Source organism: Coregonus clupeaformis, chromosome 25 (assembly GCF_020615455.1).
Source record: "Coregonus clupeaformis isolate EN_2021a chromosome 25, ASM2061545v1, whole genome shotgun sequence".
Taxonomy (NCBI): Eukaryota; Metazoa; Chordata; class Actinopteri; order Salmoniformes; family Salmonidae; genus Coregonus; species Coregonus clupeaformis.
The window spans coordinates 15,300,639-15,319,366 of NC_059216.1; the positions used below are offsets into that span (position 1 = coordinate 15,300,639).

General features: G+C 46.7%; 1 protein-coding gene across 1 annotated transcript in view; it reads right to left on the reverse strand.

Moving 5' to 3' along the window:
- Positions 1 to 17,930, reverse strand: part of slc4a11 (solute carrier family 4 member 11) — a 94,375-nt gene extending 76,445 nt beyond the window's left edge. The window contains exons 1-2 of the mRNA XM_041870129.2: positions 17,705 to 17,930; positions 13,279 to 13,360 (exon numbers count right to left, since the gene is read on the reverse strand). Coding sequence (XP_041726063.2) covers positions 13,279 to 13,360; positions 17,705 to 17,921 — 299 coding nt within the window. The 5' untranslated portion in view covers positions 17,922 to 17,930. The remainder of the gene's footprint in view (positions 1 to 13,278; positions 13,361 to 17,704) is intronic.
- Between the last annotated feature and the right edge of the window lie 798 nt (positions 17,931 to 18,728).

Consider the following 18,728-nt stretch of genomic DNA (forward strand, 5'->3'; position numbering starts at 1 on the left):
CTATATATTACAGGTCCCTATATATTACAGGTCCCTATATATTACAGGTCCCTATATATTACAGGTCCCTATATATTACAGGTCCCTGTGTCTTACAGGTCCCTATATATTACAGGTCCCTATATATTACAGGTCCCTATATCTAACAGGTCCCTATATATTACAGGTCCCTATATATTACAGGTCCCTATATATTACAGGTCCCTATATATTACAGGTCCCTATATAATACAGGTCCCTATATATTACAGGTCCCTATATATTACAGGTCCCTATATCTAACAGGTCCCTATATATTACAGGTCCCTATATATTACAGGTCCCTATATATTACAGGTCCCTATATATTACAGGTCCCTATATATTACAGGTCCCTATATATTACAGGTCCCTATATATTACAGGTCCCTATGTCTTACAGGTCCCTATATATTACAGGTCCCTATATATTACAGGTCCCTATATATTACAGGTCCCTATATATTACAGGTCCCTATATATTACAGGTCCCTATATATTACAGGTCCCTATATATTACAGGTCCCTATATATTACAGGTCCCTATATCTAACAGGTCCCTATATATTACAAGTCCCTATATATTACAGGTCCCTATATCTAACAGGTCCCTATATATTACAGGTCCCTATATATTACAGGTCCCTATATATTACAGGTCCCTATATATTACAGGTCCCTATATATTACAGGTCCCTATATATTACAGGTCCCTATATCTAACAGGTCCCTATATATTACAGGTCCCTATATATTACAGGTCCCTATATATTACAGGTCCCTATATCTAACAGGTCCCTATATATTACAGGTCCCTATATCTAACAGGTCCCTATATATTACAGGTCCCTATATATTACAGGTCCCTATATATTACAGGTCCCTGTGTCTTACAGGTCCCTATATATTACAGGTCCCTATATATTACAGGTCCCTATATCTAACAGGTCCCTATATATTACAGGTCCCTATATATTACAGGTCCCTATATATTACAGGTCCTTGTGTCTTACAGGTCCCTATATATTACAGGTCCCTATATATTACAGGTACCTAAATATTACAGGTCCCTATATATTACAGGTCCCTATATCTAACAGGTCCCTATATCTAACAGGTCCCTATATATTACAGGTCCCTATATATTACAGGTCCCTATATATTACAGGTCCCTATATATTACAGGTCCCTATATATTACAGGTCCCTATATATTACAGGTCCCTATATATTACAGGTCCCTGTGTCTTACAGGTCCCTGTGTCTAACAGGTTCCTATATATTACAGGTCCCTATATATTACAGGTCCCTATATATTACAGGTCCCTATATATTACAGATCCCTATATATTACAGGTCCCTATATATTACAGGTCCCTATATATTACAGGTCCCTATATATTACAGGTCCCTATATCTAACAGGTCCCTATATATTACAGGTCCCTATATATTACAGGTCCTATATATTACAGGTCCTATATATTACAGGTCCCTATATATTACAGGTCCTATATATTACAGGTCCCTATATCTAACAGGTCCCTATATATTACAGGTCCTATATATTACAGGTCCCTATATATTACAGGTCCCTATATCTAACAGGTCCCTATATATTACAGGTCCCTATATATTACAGGTCCCTATATATTACAGGTCCTATATATTACAGGTCCCTATATATTACAGGTCCCTATATATTACAGGTCCCTATATCTAACAGGTCCCTATATATTACAGGTCCCTATATATTACAGGTCCCTATATATTACAGGTCCCTATATCTAACAGGTCCCTATATATTACAGGTCCCTGTATCTAACAGGTCCCTATATATTACAGGTCCCTATATATTACAGGTCCCTATATATTACAGGTCCCTATATATTACAGGTCCCTGTGTCTTACAGGTCCCTGTGTCTTACAGGTCCCTATATATTACAGGTCCCTATATATTACAGGTCCCTATATATTACAGGTCCCTATATCTAACTGGTCCCTATATATTTGTAACGATCCCGGCAGTCTGAGTCGGGTCCTGTCTGTGGACTAGTTTTTATGTTCGTGATCTCCAGTTTCCCGAGGGTTCTGGAACGCTCCGGGGAGCTCTCTTGATTTCCGCACCTGCATCCCATCAGCAATCTGCACACCTGGTCCTGATCATCACCCTTCTTAGGCTCTGGCCTAACATCCATTCCCTGCCGGATCGTTAGCCATAAACAGTATGTTTTGCCAGCGTATAAGCCTCAGAGTACTAGCGTTAGTTTTGTTGTTTTTTGCATCTTGTTGACCTGCCTTGTACTTACCTCCGTTTGTTCTGTCTACAGTCATTCTCCCGGAACCTTCACCCAACCCCTGCCGTGCCATCAGTTCATCTGCTACTTCACCACCACCTACTCATCTCCGCCACCCGCTCCGTCTACTGGACTATTCTGCACCTTTTCCCTGTAAATAAACACTCTCATTCGTTCAACTCACCTTGTCCTGGTCTGCTTCTGGGTTCGGTCTTAGAGAACCGTGACAGAACGATCCGGCCCAGCTCTGGACTACTTCACCCCCTTCCTATTCCCCGGCGACCATGGTCGCATCTGGCCCTGGACTTTGTCACTGGGTTGCCCGCTTCTGAGGGGAACACGGTCGTTCTGACTATCGTGGACAGATTCAGCAAGTTCGCCCACTTTGTGCCAATTGCCAAGCTTCCCTCTGCCTCGGAGACGTCCGAGATCCTGGTTAGGGAGGTTTTCAGGGTCCACGGGTTGCCCAGTGATATCGTTTCCGACCGTGGCCCTCAGTTTACCTCTGCTGTCTGGAAGTCCTTCTGTTTGGCCATTGGAGCTACAGTCAGTCTCACATCTGGTTTTCACCCCCAATCTAATGGTCAGGCGGAGAGAGCCAACCAGAAGATGGAATCCACGCTACGCTGCCTGGCCTCTTCCAACCCCACCTCCTGGGTCTCTCAGTTGCCTTGGGTTGAGTATGCCCACAATACTCTCCCCTACATCTGCCACTGGGATGTCTCCCCTTCCAGTGCCTGTATGGCTACCAACCTCCCTTGTTCCCTTCTCAGGAGAAGGAGCTCTCAGTGCCTTCTGTTCAGGTCCATATTCGTCGTTGCCACCGGACCTGGCATCGGGCCAGAAAAGCACTCCTTAGAGTTTCGGACCGGTATCAGCTCCAGGCGAATCGTCGCCGGATCCCCGCTCCCACCTACACCATCGGAGATAGGGGTCTGGTTGGCCACACGGGATCTTCCTTTACGGACTGAGTCTAGGAAGTTGTTACCGAAGTTCATTGGTCCGTTTGTGGTGGAGAAGGTGATCAATCCGGTGGCAGTTCGACTCAAACTCCCGAGGACGCTCAGAGTCCATCCCACCTTTCATGTCTCCTGCCTCAAGCCTGTTTTCCTCAGTCCTCTGTTGCCTCCTCCGCCTCCTCCTCCTCCTCCTCGGATGATCGGAGGTGGTCCTGCCTACACGGTGCGTCGCATCATGGATTCCAGACGGCGGGGCCGGGGTTTCCAGTATCTCGTGGACTGGGAGGGGTATGGTCCTGAAGAGAGGAGTTGGATTCCGCGGCGACAGGTCCTAGATGCTGACCTCATCAGTGACTTCTACCGCCTCCATCCTGGCGCTCCGGGGAGTCCGCCCGGTGGCGTTCGTCGGAGGGGGGTACTGTAACGATCCCGGCAGTCTGAGTCGGGTCCTGTCTGTGGACTAGTTTTTATGTTCGTGATCTCCAGTTTCCCGAGGGTTCTGGAACGCTCCGGGAGCTCTCTTGATTTCCGCACCTGCATCCCATCAGCAATCTGCACACCTGGTCCTGATCATCACCCTTCTTAGGCTCTGGCCTAACATCCATTCCCTGCCGGATCGTTAGCCATAAACAGTATGTTTTGCCAGCGTATAAGCCTCAGAGTACTAGCGTTAGTTTTGTTGTTTTTTGCATCTTGTTGACCTGCCTTGTACTTACCTCCGTTTGTTCTGTCTACAGTCATTCTCCCGGAACCTTCACCCAACCCCTGCCGTGCCATCAGTTCATCTGCTACTTCACCACCACCTACTCATCTCCGCCACCCGCTCCGTCTACTGGACTATTCTGCACCTTTTCCCTGTAAATAAACACTCTCATTCGTTCAACTCACCTTGTCCTGGTCTGCTTCTGGGTTCGGTCTTAGAGAACCGTGACAATATTACAGGTCCCTATATATTACAGGTCCCTATATATTACAGGTCCCTATATATTACAGGTCCCTATATATTACAGGTCCCTATATATTACAGGTCCCTATTTTTTTATTTTTTTTATTTCACCTTTATTTAACCAGGTAAGCCAGTTGAGAACAGGTTCTCATTTACAACTGCGACCTGGCCAAGATAAAGCAAAGTAGTGCAATAAAAACAACACAGAGTTACATATGGGGTAAAGAAAAAAAACATAAAGTCAGAAAATACAACAGAAAATATATATACAGTGTGTGCAAATGTAGCAAGTTATGGAGGTAAGGCAATAAATGGGCTATAGTGCAGAATAATTACAATAGTATTAACACTGGAATGCTAGATGTGCAAGAGATTATGTGCAAATAGAGATACTGGGGTGCAAAAGAGCAAATTAAATAACAATATAGGGATGAGGTAGTTGGGTGGGCTAATTTCAGATGGGCTGTGTACAGGTGCAGTGATCGGTAAGGTGCTCTGACAACTGATGCTTAAAGTTATTGGGGGAGATAAGAGTCTCCAGCTTCAGAGATTTTTGCAATTCGTTCCAGTCATTGGCAGCAGAGAACTGGAAGGAATGGCGGCCAAAGGAGGTGTTGGCTTTGGGAATGACCAGTGAGATATACCTGCTGGAGCGCAGACTACGGGTGGGTGCTGCTATGGTGACCAATGAGCTAAGATAGGGCGGGATTTGCCTAGCAGTGATTTATAGATGGCCTGGAGCCAGTGGGTTTGACGACGAACATGTAGTGAGGACCAGCCAACAAGAGCGTACAGGTCACAGTGGTGGGTAGTGTATGGGGCTTTGGAGACAAAACGGATGGCACTGTGATAGACTACATCCAATTTGCTGAGTAGAGTGTTGGAGGCTATTTTGTAAATGACATCGCCGAAGTCAAGGATCGGTAGGATAGTCAGTTTTACGAGGGCATGTTTGGCAGCATGAGTGAAGGAGGCTTTGTTGCGAAATAGGAAGCCGATTCTAGATTTAACTTTGGATTGGAGATTCTTTATGTGAGTCTGGAAGTTGAGTTTACAGTCTAACCAGACACCTAGATATTTGTAGTTGTCCACATACTCTAGGTCAGACCCATCGAGAGTGGTGATTCTAGTCGGGTGGGCGGGTGCTAGCAGCGTTCGATTGAAAAGCATGCATTTAGTTTTACTAGTGTTTAAGAGCAGTTGAAGGCTACTGAAGGATTGTTGTATGGCATTGAAGCTCGTTTGGAGGTTTGTTAACACAGTGTCCAATGAAGGGCCAGATGTATACAAAATGGTGTCGTCTGCGTAGAGGTGGATCTGAGAGTCACCAGCAGCAAGAGCGACATCATTGATATACACGGAGAAAAGTGTCGGCCCAAGAATTGAACCCTGTGGCACCCCCATAGAGACTGCCATAGGTCCAGACAACAGGCCCTCCGATTTGACACACTGAACTCTATCTGAGAAGTAGTTGGTGAACCAGGCGAGGCAGTCATTTGAGAAACCAAGGCTATTTAGTCTGCCAATAAGAATGCGGTGGTTGACAGAGTCGAAAGCCTTGGCCAGGTCGATGAAGACGGCTGCACAGTACTGTCTATTATCAATCGCGGTTATAATATCGTTTAGGACCTTGAGCGTGGCTGAAGTGCACCCGTGACCAGCTCGGAAACCGGATTGCATAGCGGAGAAGGTACGGTGGTATTCGAAATGGTCGATGATCTGTTTGTTAACTTGGCTTTCGAATACTTTCGAAAGGCAGGGCAGGATGGATATAGGTCTGTAGCAGTTTGGATCTAGAGTGTCACCCCCTTTGAAGAGGGGGATGACCGCGGCAGCTTTCCAATCTCTGGGGATCTCAGAGCGTTATGAAAGAGAGGTTGAACAGACTAGTAATAGGGGTTGCGACAATTTGGCGGCTAGTTTTAGGAAGAAAGGGTCCAGATTGTCTAGCCCAGCTGATTTGTAGGGGTCCAGATTTTGCAGCGCTTTCAAAACATCAACTGTCTGAATTTGTGTGAAGGAGAAGCGGGGGGGGCATGGGCAAGTTGCAGCAGAGGGTGCAGAGTTGGTGGCCGGGTTAGTGGTAGCCAGATGGAAAGCATGGCCAGCTGTAGCAAAATGCTTGTTGAAATTCTCGATTATTGTAGATTTATCGGTGGTGATAGTGTTTCCTAGCCTCAGTGCAGTGGGCAGCTGGGAGGAAGTGCTCTTATTCTCCATGGACTTTACAGTGTCCCAAAACTTTTTGGAGTTAGTGCTACAGGATGCAAATTTCTGTTTGAAAAAGTTAGCCTTTGCTTTCCTGACTGCTTGTGTATATTGGTTCCTAACTTCCCTGAAAAGTTGCATATCGCGGGGGCTATTTGATGCTAATGCTGTACGCCACAGGATGTTTTTGTGCTGGTCAAGGGCAGTCAAGTCTGAGGAGAACCAGGGGCTATATCGGTTCTTAGTTCTGTATTTTTTGAATGGGGCATGTTTATTTAAGATTGAGAGGAAATTACTTTTAAGGAACAACCAGGCATCCTCTACTGACGGAATGAGATCTATATCCATCCAGGATACCTGGGCCAGGTCAATTAGGAAGGCCTCCTCGCTAAAGTGTTTTAGGGAGCGTTTGACAGTGATGAGGGGTGGTCGTTTGACCGCGGACCCGTTACGGACGCAGGCAATAAGGCAGTGATCGCTGAGATCCTGGTTGAAGACAGCTGAGGTGTATTTAGAGGGTATATTAGTCAGGATGATATCTATGAGGGTACCCATATTTAAGGATTTAGGGTTGTACCTGGTAGGTTCGTTGATAATTTGCGTGAGGTTGAGGGCATCTAGCTTGGATTGTAGGATGGCTGGGGTATTAAGCATATCCCAATTTAGGTCACCAAGCAGTACAAACTCAGAGGATAAATGGGGGCAATCAATTCACATATGGTGTCCAGGGCACAGCTGGGGGGCTGAGGGGGGTCTGTAGCAAGCGGCAACAGTGAGAGACTTATTTCTGGAAAGGTGGATTTTTAGAAGTAGAAGCTCAAACTGTTTGGGCACAGACCTGGATAGTATGATAGAGCTCTGCAGGCTATCTCTACAGTAGATTGCAACTCCACCCCCCTTTGGCAGTTCTATCTAGACGGAAAATGTTATAGTTGGGGATGGAAATTTCAGAATTTTTGGTGGCCTTCCCTGAGCCAGGATTCAGACACTGCTAGAACATCAGGGTTGGCAGAGTGTGCTAACGCAGTGAATAACTCAAACTTAGGAAGTAGACTTCTGATATTTATGTGCAAGAAACCAAGACTTTTGCGATTACAGAAGTCAACAAATGATAGCTCCTGGGGAGTAGGAGTGATACTGGGGGCTACAGGGCCTGGGTTAGCCTCTACATCACCAGAGGAACAGAGGAGGACTAGAATAAGGATACAGCTAAAGGCTTTAAGAACTGGTCTTCTAGTGCGTTGGGTACATAGAATAAAAGGGGGCAGATTTCCGGGTGTTATAGAAAAGATTCAGGGCATTATGAACAGACAAGGATATGGAAGGACATGAGTAAAGTGGAGGCAAACCTAAGCGTTGGGTAACACTGAAAGAGATAGTATCTCTAGAGGCATAAATTGAGTCGGTCTCTGAGTGTATGGGTGGAGGGACAAAGGGGGCTAACCAAGGCAGGTTCAGCTAGGCTGGGGGTCTACAGTGATATAGTACAATTAGAAATAACCGAAACAACAATAAACTAACCATGTTTGGGCTGAGGCTAAACATAAACAGGATGTAGTACCGTAAAAAGGAACAGTCCAGCAGATATCAGCTGTATAGCTGAGTTATCACAAGGTCCGGTGGTGAAGCGCCAGTGAGCAAGAGGCCACGGCTAGCGTGTGCTACGTCCGTTTTGTTGTAGCCAGCTGGTAGCGACGGAAAAACTGATATGTTCTGGGTCGACAACGCGCAGTGCTGACTGTCCGAATATCCGGCGATCAATGTCCAGTGATTAAAACCAATCCCGCGGAAAAAAAAATCAAATGTTCTGGGTGAAACACCGCCAGCTGTGGCCAATAGCAAGTAGCTAGTTCAGTAGCTAGTTCAGTTTAGTGAGTAAGCGTGTGCTAACGGGCCAGGGCTAGCAGATGGATGGAATCTTCGTGGTTACGTCGTAACCACATCAGACGATTTCGTCGGCAGACCAGTCGTGTAGGATCGGCGGGGCTCCGCGTCAATCCTAGGTGGTCCCGTCCAGTTGATAGAGAGGTAGATAGCCGGGAGATGGGCCTAGCTCAGGTTGATTAGCCAGACCACAGCGTCCGTTTTGTTGTAGCCAGCTGGTGGCGATGAATCCGGAGTTAAAGGTCCAGTGAATCAGTGATTCCGGCGGAAGAACTGATATGTTCTGGGTCGATAACGCGCTGTGCAGACTGGCCGAATATCCGGTGATCAATGACCTATATATTACAGGTCCCTATATATTACAGGTCCCTATATCTAACAGGTCCCTATATATTACAGGTCCCTATATCTAACAGGTCCCTATATATTACAGGTCCCTATATATTACAGGTCCCTATATATTACAGGTCCCTATATATTACAGGTCCCTATATCTAACAGGTCCCTATATATTACAGGTCCCTGTGTCTTACAGGTCCCTATATCTAACAGGTCCCTATATATTACAGGTCCCTATATATTACAGGTCCCTATATATTACAGGTCCCTATATATTACAGGTCCCTATATATTACAGGTCCCTATATATTACAGGTCCCTATATATTACAGGTCCCTGTGTCTAACAGGTTCCTATATATTACAGGTCCCTATATATTACAGGTCCCTATATATTACAGGTCCCTATATATTAAAGGTCCCTATATCTAACAGGTCCCTATATATTACAGGTCCCTATATATTACAGGTCCCTATATTACAGGTCCCTATATATTACAGGTCCCTATATATTACAGGTCCCTATATACTACAGGTCCTATATATTACAGGTCCCTATATATTACAGGTCCCTATATATTACAGGTCCCTATATATTACAGGTCCCTATATCTAACAGGTCCCTATATATTACAGGTCCCTATATATTACAGGTCCCTATATATTACAGGTCCCTGTGTCTTACAGGTCCCTATATCTAACAGGTTCCTATATATTACAGGTCCCTATATATTACAGGTTCCTATATATTACAGGTCCCTATATATTACAGGTCCCTATATCTAACAGGTCCCTATATATTACAGGTCCCTGTGTCTTACAGGTCCCTATATCTAACAGGTCCCTATATATTACAGGTCCCTATATATTACAGGTCCCTATATATTACAGGTCCCTATATATTACAGGTCCCTATATATTACAGGTCCCTATATATTACAGGTCCCTGTGTCTAACAGGTTCCTATATATTACAGGTCCCTATATATTACAGGTCCCTATATATTACAGGTCCCTATATATTACAGGTCCCTATATATTACAGGTCCCTATATCTAACAGGTCCCTATATATTACAGGTCCCTGTGTCTTACAGGTCCCTATATATTACAGGTCCCTATATATTACAGGTCCCTATATATTACAGGTCCCTATATATTACAGGTCCCTATATATTACAGGTCCCTATATCTAACAGGTCCCTATATATTACAGGTCCCTGTGTCTTACAGGTCCCTATATCTAACAGGTCCCTATATATTACAGGTCCCTATATATTACAGGTCCCTATATATTACAGGTCCCTGTGTCTTACAGGTCCCTGTGTCTTACAGGTCCCTGTATCTTACAGGTCCCTATATATTACAGGTCCCTATGTCTTACAGGTCCCTATATATTACAGGTCCCTATATATTACAGGTCCCTATATATTACAGGTCCCTATATCTAACAGGTCCCTATATCTAACAGGTCCCTATATATTACATGTCCCTATATATTACAGGTCCCTATATATTACAGGTCCCTATATCTAACAGGTCCCTATATATTACAGGTCCCTATATATTACAGGTCCCTATATATTACAGGTCCCTATATATTACAGGTCCCTATATATTACAGGTCCCTATATATTACAGGTCCCTATATATTACAGGTCCCTATATCTAACAGGTCCCTATATATTACAGGTCCCTATATATTACAGGTCCCTATATATTACAGGTCCCTATATATTACAGGTCCCTATATATTACAGGTCCCTATATCTAACAGGTCCCTATATATTACAGGTCCCTATATATTACAGGTCCCTATATATTACAGGTCCCTATATATTACAGGTCCCTATATATTACAGGTCCCTATATATTACAGGTCCCTATATATTACAGGTCCCTATATATTACAGGTCCCTGTGTCTTACAGGTCCCTATATATTACAGGTCCCTATATATTACAGGTCCCTATATATTACAGGTCCCTATATATTACAGGTCCCTATATATTACAGGTCCCTATATATTACAGGTCCCTATATATTACAGGTCCCTGTGTCTTACAGGTCCCTATATATTACAGGTCCCTATATATTACAGGTCCCTATATATCACAGGTCCCTATATATTACAGGTCCCTATATATTACAGGTCCCTGTGTCTAACAGGTCCCTATATATTACAGGTCCCTATATATTACAGGTCCCTATATATTACAGGTCCCTATATATTACAGGTCCCTATATATTACAGGTCCCTGTGTCTTACAGGTCCCTATATATTACAGGTCCCTATATATTACAGGTCCCTATATATTACAGGTCCCTATATATTACAGGTCCCTATATCTAACAGGTCCCTATATATTACAGGTCCCTATATATTACAGGTCCCTATATATTACAGGTCCCTATATATTACAGGTCCCTATATATTACAGGTCCCTATATATTACAGGTCCCTATATATTACAGGTCCCTATATATTACAGGTCCCTATATATTACAGGTCCCTATATATTACAGGTCCCTATGTCTTACAGGTCCCTTTATATTACAGGTCCCTATATATTACAGGTCCCTATATATTACAGGTCCCTATATATTACAGGTCCCTATATCTAACAGGTCCCTATATATTACAGGTCCCTATATATTACAGGTCCCTATATATTACAGGTCCCTATGTCTAACAGGTCCCTATATATTACAGGTCCCTATATATTACAGGTCCCTATGTCTAACAGGTCCCTATATATTACAGGTCCCTATATCTAACAGGTCCCTATATATTACAGGTCCCTATATATTACAGGTCCCTATATATTACAGGTCCCTATATATTACAGGTCCCTATATATTACAGGTCCCTATATATTACAGGTCCCTATATATTACAGGTCCCTATGTCTAACAGGTCCCTATATATTACAGGTCCCTATATATTACAGGTCCCTATATATTACAGGTCCCTATATATTACAGGTCCCTATATATTACAGGTCCCTATGTCTAACAGGTCCCTATATATTACAGGTCCCTATATATTACAGGTCCCTGTGTCTTACAGGAAATTGTTACAAATTAATTACAAATGAAAAGCTGAAATGTCTTGAGTCAATAAGTATTCAACCCCTTTGTTATGGTAAGCCTAAATACGTTCAGGAGTAAAACATTTGCTGAACAAATCACATGATAAGTTGCATGGACTCACTCTGTGTGCAATAATAGTGTTTAACATGATTTTTGAATGACTACCTCATCTCTGTACCCCATGCATACAATTATCTCTAAGGTCCCTCAGTCGAGCAGTGAATTTCAAACACAGATTAAACCACAAAGACCAGGGAGATTTTCCAATGCCTCGCAAAGAAGGGCACCTATTGGTAGATTAGTAAAAACAAAAAGCAGACATTTAATATATGGTGAAGTTTTTAATTACACTTTGGATGGTATATCAATACACCCAGTCACTACAAAGATACAGGCGTCCTTCCTAACTCAGTTGCTGGAGAGGAAGTAAACTGCTCAGGGATTTCACCATGAGGCCAATGGTGACTTTAAAACAGTTACAGAGTTTAATGGCTGTGATAGGAGAAAACTGAGGATGGATCAACAACATTGTAGTTACTCCAAAATACTAACCGAAATGACAGAGTGATAAAAATAATAAAAATATTCCAAAACATGCATCCTGTTTGCAACAAGGTACTAAAGTAATACTGAAAAAAATGTTGCAAAGAAATGAACTTTTTGTCCTGAATACAGAGTATTATGTTTAGGGCAAATCCAACACAACACATCCCTGAGTACCACTATTTTCAAGCATGTTGGTGGCTGCGTTATGCTATGGGTATACTTGTAATTGTTAAGGAGTTATTCAGGATAAAAAAGAAACGGAATGGAGCTAAGCACAGGGAAAATCCTAGAGGAAAACCTGGTTCAGTCTGCTTTCCACCAGACACTGGGAGATGAATTCACCTTTCAGTAGGACAATAACCTAAAACACAAGGCCAAATCTACACTGGAGTTGCTTACCAAGAAGACAGTGAATGTTCCTGAGTGGCAGAGTTACAGTTTTGATTTAAATCTACTTGAAAATCTATGGCAAGACTTGAAAATGGTTGTCTAGCAATGATCAACAACCAATTTGACAGAGCTTGAAGAATTTTGAAAAGAATAATGGGCAAATGTTGCACAATCCAGGTGTGGAAAGCTCTTAGAGACTCACCCAGAAAGACTCACAGCTGTAATCGCTACCAAAGGTGATTCATCAAAGTATTGACTTGGGTGTGAATTCTTATGTAAATGAGGTATGTGTGTAGTTCATTTTCAATAAATTAGCACAATTTTCTAAAAACATGTTTTCACTTTGTCATTATAGGGTATTGTATGTAGATGGATGATTAAAAAAATCTACTTAATCCATTTTGAATTCAGGCTGTAACAATAAAATGTTGAATAATTAAGGGTGTAGGAGGATCTGTATCTCTCCTAAAGGACAATCACACTGAGCTGATTTGCTGTTTTTTTTTTAACAATGAAAAATAAAATAAAAAATAAAAAACATTTGTTCAGAAAACTTAGGGGGCCGAATAAAATCACCCTCGGGCTGCCAGTTGGGGAACCTTACAGGATACATAGCCAGGACTGTTGGTACTGGATTCCAGTGGTGGTGGCTGTCACTCCCTGGATAGTCTCCGATACCAGGTGGACTGCAGGGGGGACAGACAAGGGGGACAGACAGGGGGGACAGACAGGGGGTTAGAGGATTGTGGCGGTGTTGTTCATACACACACACACACACACACACACGCACACGCACACACACACATGCATGCACAGGTAACTTGAAGAGGTAAGATTTTCAATACACAAAACAAATAATGAAACAGTGTTCAACAAGAGCCTTGATACAACCACAGCGGACTGGACTGGACTGGGTTTCCAGTGGCAGCCAGTCATGATTAGGCTCTAAAACACAATCCCTGTATCCCTCCCTCCTTCGCCCTGTATCCCTCCCTCCCTCGCTCCATATCCCTCCCTCCCCCCCCATATCCCTTCCCGCCCCCCTATATCCCTCCCTCGCCCTATATCCCTCCCTCCCTCGCCCTATATCCCTCCCTCCCTCACCCTATATCCCTCCCTCCCTCCCTCGCCCTGTATCCCTCCCTCCCTCACCCTATATCCCTCCCTCCCTCGCCCTGTATCCCTCCCTCCTTCGCCCTGTATCCCTCCCTCCCTCCCTCGCCCTGTATCCCTCCCTCCCTCCTTCGCTCTGTATCCCTCCCTCCCTCCTCGCCCTGTATCCCTCCCTCCCTCGCCCTGTATCCCTCCCTCCTCGCCCTATATCCCTCCCTCCCTCCCTCGCCCTATATCCCTCCCTCCCTCGCCCTGTATCCCTCCCTCCCTCTTCCTGTATCCCTCCCTCCCTCGCCCTGTATCCCTCCCTCCCTCGCCCTGTATCCCTCCCTCCCTCGCCCTATATCCCTCCCTCCTTCGCCCTGTATCCCTCCCTCCTTCGCCCTGTATCCCTCCCTCCCTCCCTCGCCCTGTATCCCTCCCTCCCTCCCTCGCCCTGTATCCCTCCCTCCCTCCCTCGCCCTGTATCCCTCCCTCCCTCCCTCACCCTATATCCCTCCCTCCCTCGCCCTATATCCCTCCCTCCCTCGCCCTATATCCCTCCCTCCTCGCCCTATATCCCTCCCTCCTTCGCCTGTATCCCTCCCTCGCCCTGTATCCCTCCCTCCCTCGCCCTATATCCCTCCCTCCCTCGCCCTGTATCCCTCCCTCCCTCACCCTATATCCCTCCCTCCCTCGCCCTGTATCCCTCCCTCCCTCGCCCTGTATCCCTCCCTCCCTCGCCCTACATCCCTCCCTCCCTCGCCCCTATATCCCTCCCTCCTTCGCCCTATATCCCTCCCTCCTTCGCCCTGTATCCCTCCCTCCCTCCCTCGCCCTGTATACCTCCCTCCCTCGCCCTGTATCCCTCCCTCCCTCGCCCTGTATCCCTCCCTCCCTCGCCCTGTATCCCTCCCTCCCTCGCCCTATATCCCTCCCTCCCTCGCCCTGTATCCCTCCCTCCCTCGCCCTATATCCCTCCCTCCCTCGCCCTATATCCCTCCCTCCTTCGCCCTGTATCCCTCCCTCCCTCGCCCTGCATCCCTCCCTCCCTCGCCCTATATCCCTCCCTCCCTCCCTCCCTCGCCCTGTATCCCTCCCTCCTTCGCCCTGTATCCCTCCCTCCCTCCCTCGCCCTGTATCCCTCCCTCCCTCCCTCGCCCTGTATCCCTCCCTCCTCGCCCTGTATCCCTCCCTCCCTCGCCCTGTATCCCTCCTTCCCTCCCTCGCCCTATATCCCTCCCTCCCTCGCTCTATATCCCTCCCTCCCTCGCCCTATATCCCTCCCTCCCTTGCCCTGTATCCCTCCCTCCCTCGCCCTGTATCCCTCCCTCCCTCGCCCTGTATCCCTCCCTCCCTCGACCTGTATCCCTCCCTCCCTCGCCCTGTATCCCTCCCTCCCTCGCCCCTATATCCCTCCCTCCCTCGCCTATATCCCTCCCTCCCTCACCCTGTATCCCTCCCTCCCTCGCCCTATATATCTCTCCCTCCCTCGCCCTATATCCCTCCCTCCCTCGCCCTATATCCCTCCCTCCCTCGCCCTATATCCCTCCCTCCCTCTCCCTGTATCCCTCCCTCCCTCGCCCTGTAACCCTCCCTCCCTCGCCCTATATCCCTCCCTCCTTCGCCCTATATCCCTCCCTTCTTCGCCCTATATCCCTCCCTCCCTCGCCCTATATCCCTCCCTCCCTCGCCCTATATCCCTCCCTCCCTCGCCCTATACCCTCCCTCCCTCGCCCTATATCCCTCCCTCCCTCGCCCTATATCCCTCCCTCGCCCTATATCCCTCCCTCCTTCGCCCTGTATCCCTCCCTCCTTCGCCCTATATCCCTCCCTCCTTCGCTCTGTATCCCTCCCTCCCTCGCCCTATATCCCTCCCTCCCTCGCCCTATATCCCTCCCTTCCTCGCCCTATATCCCTCCCTCCCTCGCCCTATATCCCTCCCTCCTTCGCCCTGTATCCCTCCCTCCCTCGCCCTATATCCCTCCCTCCTTCGCCCTATATCCCTCCCTCCCTCGCCTCTATATCCCTCCCTCCCTCGCCCTATATCCCTCCCTCCCTCGCCCTATATCCCTCCCTCCCTCCCTCGCCCTATATCCCTCCCTCCCTCGCCCTATATCCCTCCCTCCCTTGCCCTATATCCCTCCCTCCTCGCCCTATATCCCTCCCTCCCTCCCTCCCTCGCCCTATATCCCTCCCTCCCTCGCCCCTATACCCTCCCTCCCTCCCTCACCCTATATCCCTCCCTCCCTCGCCCCTATATCCCTCCCTCGCCCTATATCCCTCCCTCCTTCGCCCTGTATCCCTCCCTCCTTCGCCCTATATCCCTCCCTCCTTCGCCCTGTATCCCTCCCTCCCTCGCCCTATATCCCTCCCTCCTTCGCTCTATATCCCTCCCTCCCTCGCCCTATATCCCTCCCTCCCTCGCCCTATATCCCTCCCTCCCTCGCCCTATATCCCTCCCTCCCTCCCTCGCCCTATATCCCTCCCTCCCTCGCCCTATATCCCTCCCTCCCTCCCTCGCCCTATATCCCTCCCTCCCTTGCCCTATATCCCTCCCTCCCTCGCCCTATATCCCTCCCTCCCTCCCTCGCCCTATATCCCTCCCTCCCTCGCCCTATATCCCTCCCTCCCTCCCTCGCCCCAATATCCCTCCCTCCCTTGCCCTATATCCCTCCCTCCCTCGCCCTATATCCCTCCCTCCCTCCCTCGCCCTATATCCCTCCCTCCCTCGCCCTATATCCCTCCCTCCCTCGCCCTATATCCCTCCCTCCTTCGCCCTATATCCCTCCCTCCTTCGCCCTATATCCCTCCCTCCCTCTCCCTATATCCCTCCCTCCCTCCCTCGCCCTATATCCCTCCCTCCCTCGCCCTATATCCCTCCCTCCCTCGCCCTATATCCCTCCCTCCCTCGCCCTATATCCCTCCCTCCCTCGCCCTATATCCCTCCCTCCTTCGCCCTATATCCCTCCCTCCTTCGCCCTATATCCCTCCCTCCCTCGCCTGTATCCCTCCCTCCCTCCGCCATATCCCTCCCCCCTATATCCCTCCCCCTATATCCCTCCCCCTATATCCCTCCCTCGCCCTATATCCATCCCTCCCTCCGCCATATCCCTCCCTCCCTCCCCCTATATCCCTCCCCCCTCTATATCCCTCCCCCCTCTATATCCCTCCCTCCCCCTATATCCCTCCTTCCCTCTATACCCCCCTCAATAAATCACTAAAGAGAACAGGCTGGTAGCATCACACGGCCCAGAGAGAGATAGAGAGATGTCTGGAGGCGACACAAACCATCTCACAACAAAACCCACGTCTGTCTCCTCCTCCTCGTTACCTCATTACCTCTCTTATGTTATATATACACCAGAGTGGGTGGGGAGAGTTACAAGACTCTCGGGAGAGAGGGAGGCGAGCGGGAGAGAGGGAGGGAGGGAGAGATGGAGGGAGGTAGAGAGAGGGGGAGAGAGGGAGAGGGGGAGAGGGAGAGAGATAGACAGAGAAAGAGAGAGAGAGGGAAAATTCTAATGCCAAACATGGATCATCATTATATTACACCTGTCTGTCAGTTTATCAGATTTCAAAACACGTCTCCCTCCATCCATCACAATCTCTGTTGTAACCTGTCATTACACTGTTGTAACCTGTCATTACACTGTTATAAACTATCATATAGACTGTTATAAACTATCATATAGACTGTCATAACCTGTCATTAGACTGTTATAAACTATCATATAGACTGTCATAACCTGTCATTAGACTGTTATAAACTATCATATAGACTTAATAGAGAGCTGTACAAGGTTATGATTAGGATAGAGCTGCTCACTGTTATCCTCTGAGCTCCAGCTTCAGTGAACAACATGCTCCTGACCTATCAATAACCTGCCATTAGAATTCTATAACCTGACATAGGGACCTCATATAGATCTCCTTACCGTTAACCTCCTGAGTTCCTGCGTCGGTGAACAACATGCTCATAACCTCCTCAAAATTGCATCCTGGCTCTGCCGCGTGGCTGTCCTGCTCCACGTGATGCAACATCCTCTTCAGAACGTCATCTAGCGCCACCGCCGTTTCGTCCAATAGGATGCTAGCTCTGGCCAGGAAGCCGTCCAGGTCACGATACGCCCGCACCTCCTCCTCAAAGTTCATCAGCTTCACATACTGGGAGGGAAAGATTGTGGAGGTGGTTAGTTACACACAGGCTTCACTCACCTTCTTCATAGATTGGAACAGTCATTTATCTGAGGCACTGCTGATGCGCACTTTGAAGATGCTAAAACTGGTTCTGACAACCCCATAGTAGAATAGTTCATCTATTTGTCTAGTTGGCTTGTTGTTGTGTGTTCTGTGCGAGATAACTATTCCTAGAGGCACATTCAAGTTACGATGGGGAGAGAAACATGCATCCTGAAAAGCAGTTAATGCACAGCGGGGAAATCAGCAGTTTTAATGATTTTGTTAAAAAGATCATTCCTATACTTTATTTATTTCTCAACTCCTAAATATGATATATATATGAACTGATACACACCTACTCATTCCAGGGTTTTTCTCTATTTTTACTATTTTCTACACTGTAGAATAATAGTGAAGACATCAAAACTATGAAATAACACATATGGAGTCATGTAGTAACCAAAAAAGTGTTAAACAAATCAAAATATGGTTACCTGGTTAAATAAAGGTGAAATAAGAAGAAAAGAAAAAAAATTGGACACTGTGTTAACTAACCTCCAAACAAGCTTCAATGCCATACAACACTCCTTCAGTAGCCTCCAACTGCTCTTAAACACTAGTAAAACTAAATGCATGCTTTTCAATCGAACGCTGCTGGCACCCGCCCGCCCGACTAGAATCACTACTCTCGGTGGGTCTGACTTAGAATATGTGGACAACTACAAATACCTAGGTGTCTGCTTAGACCGTAAACTCTCCTTCCAGACTCACATTAAGCAT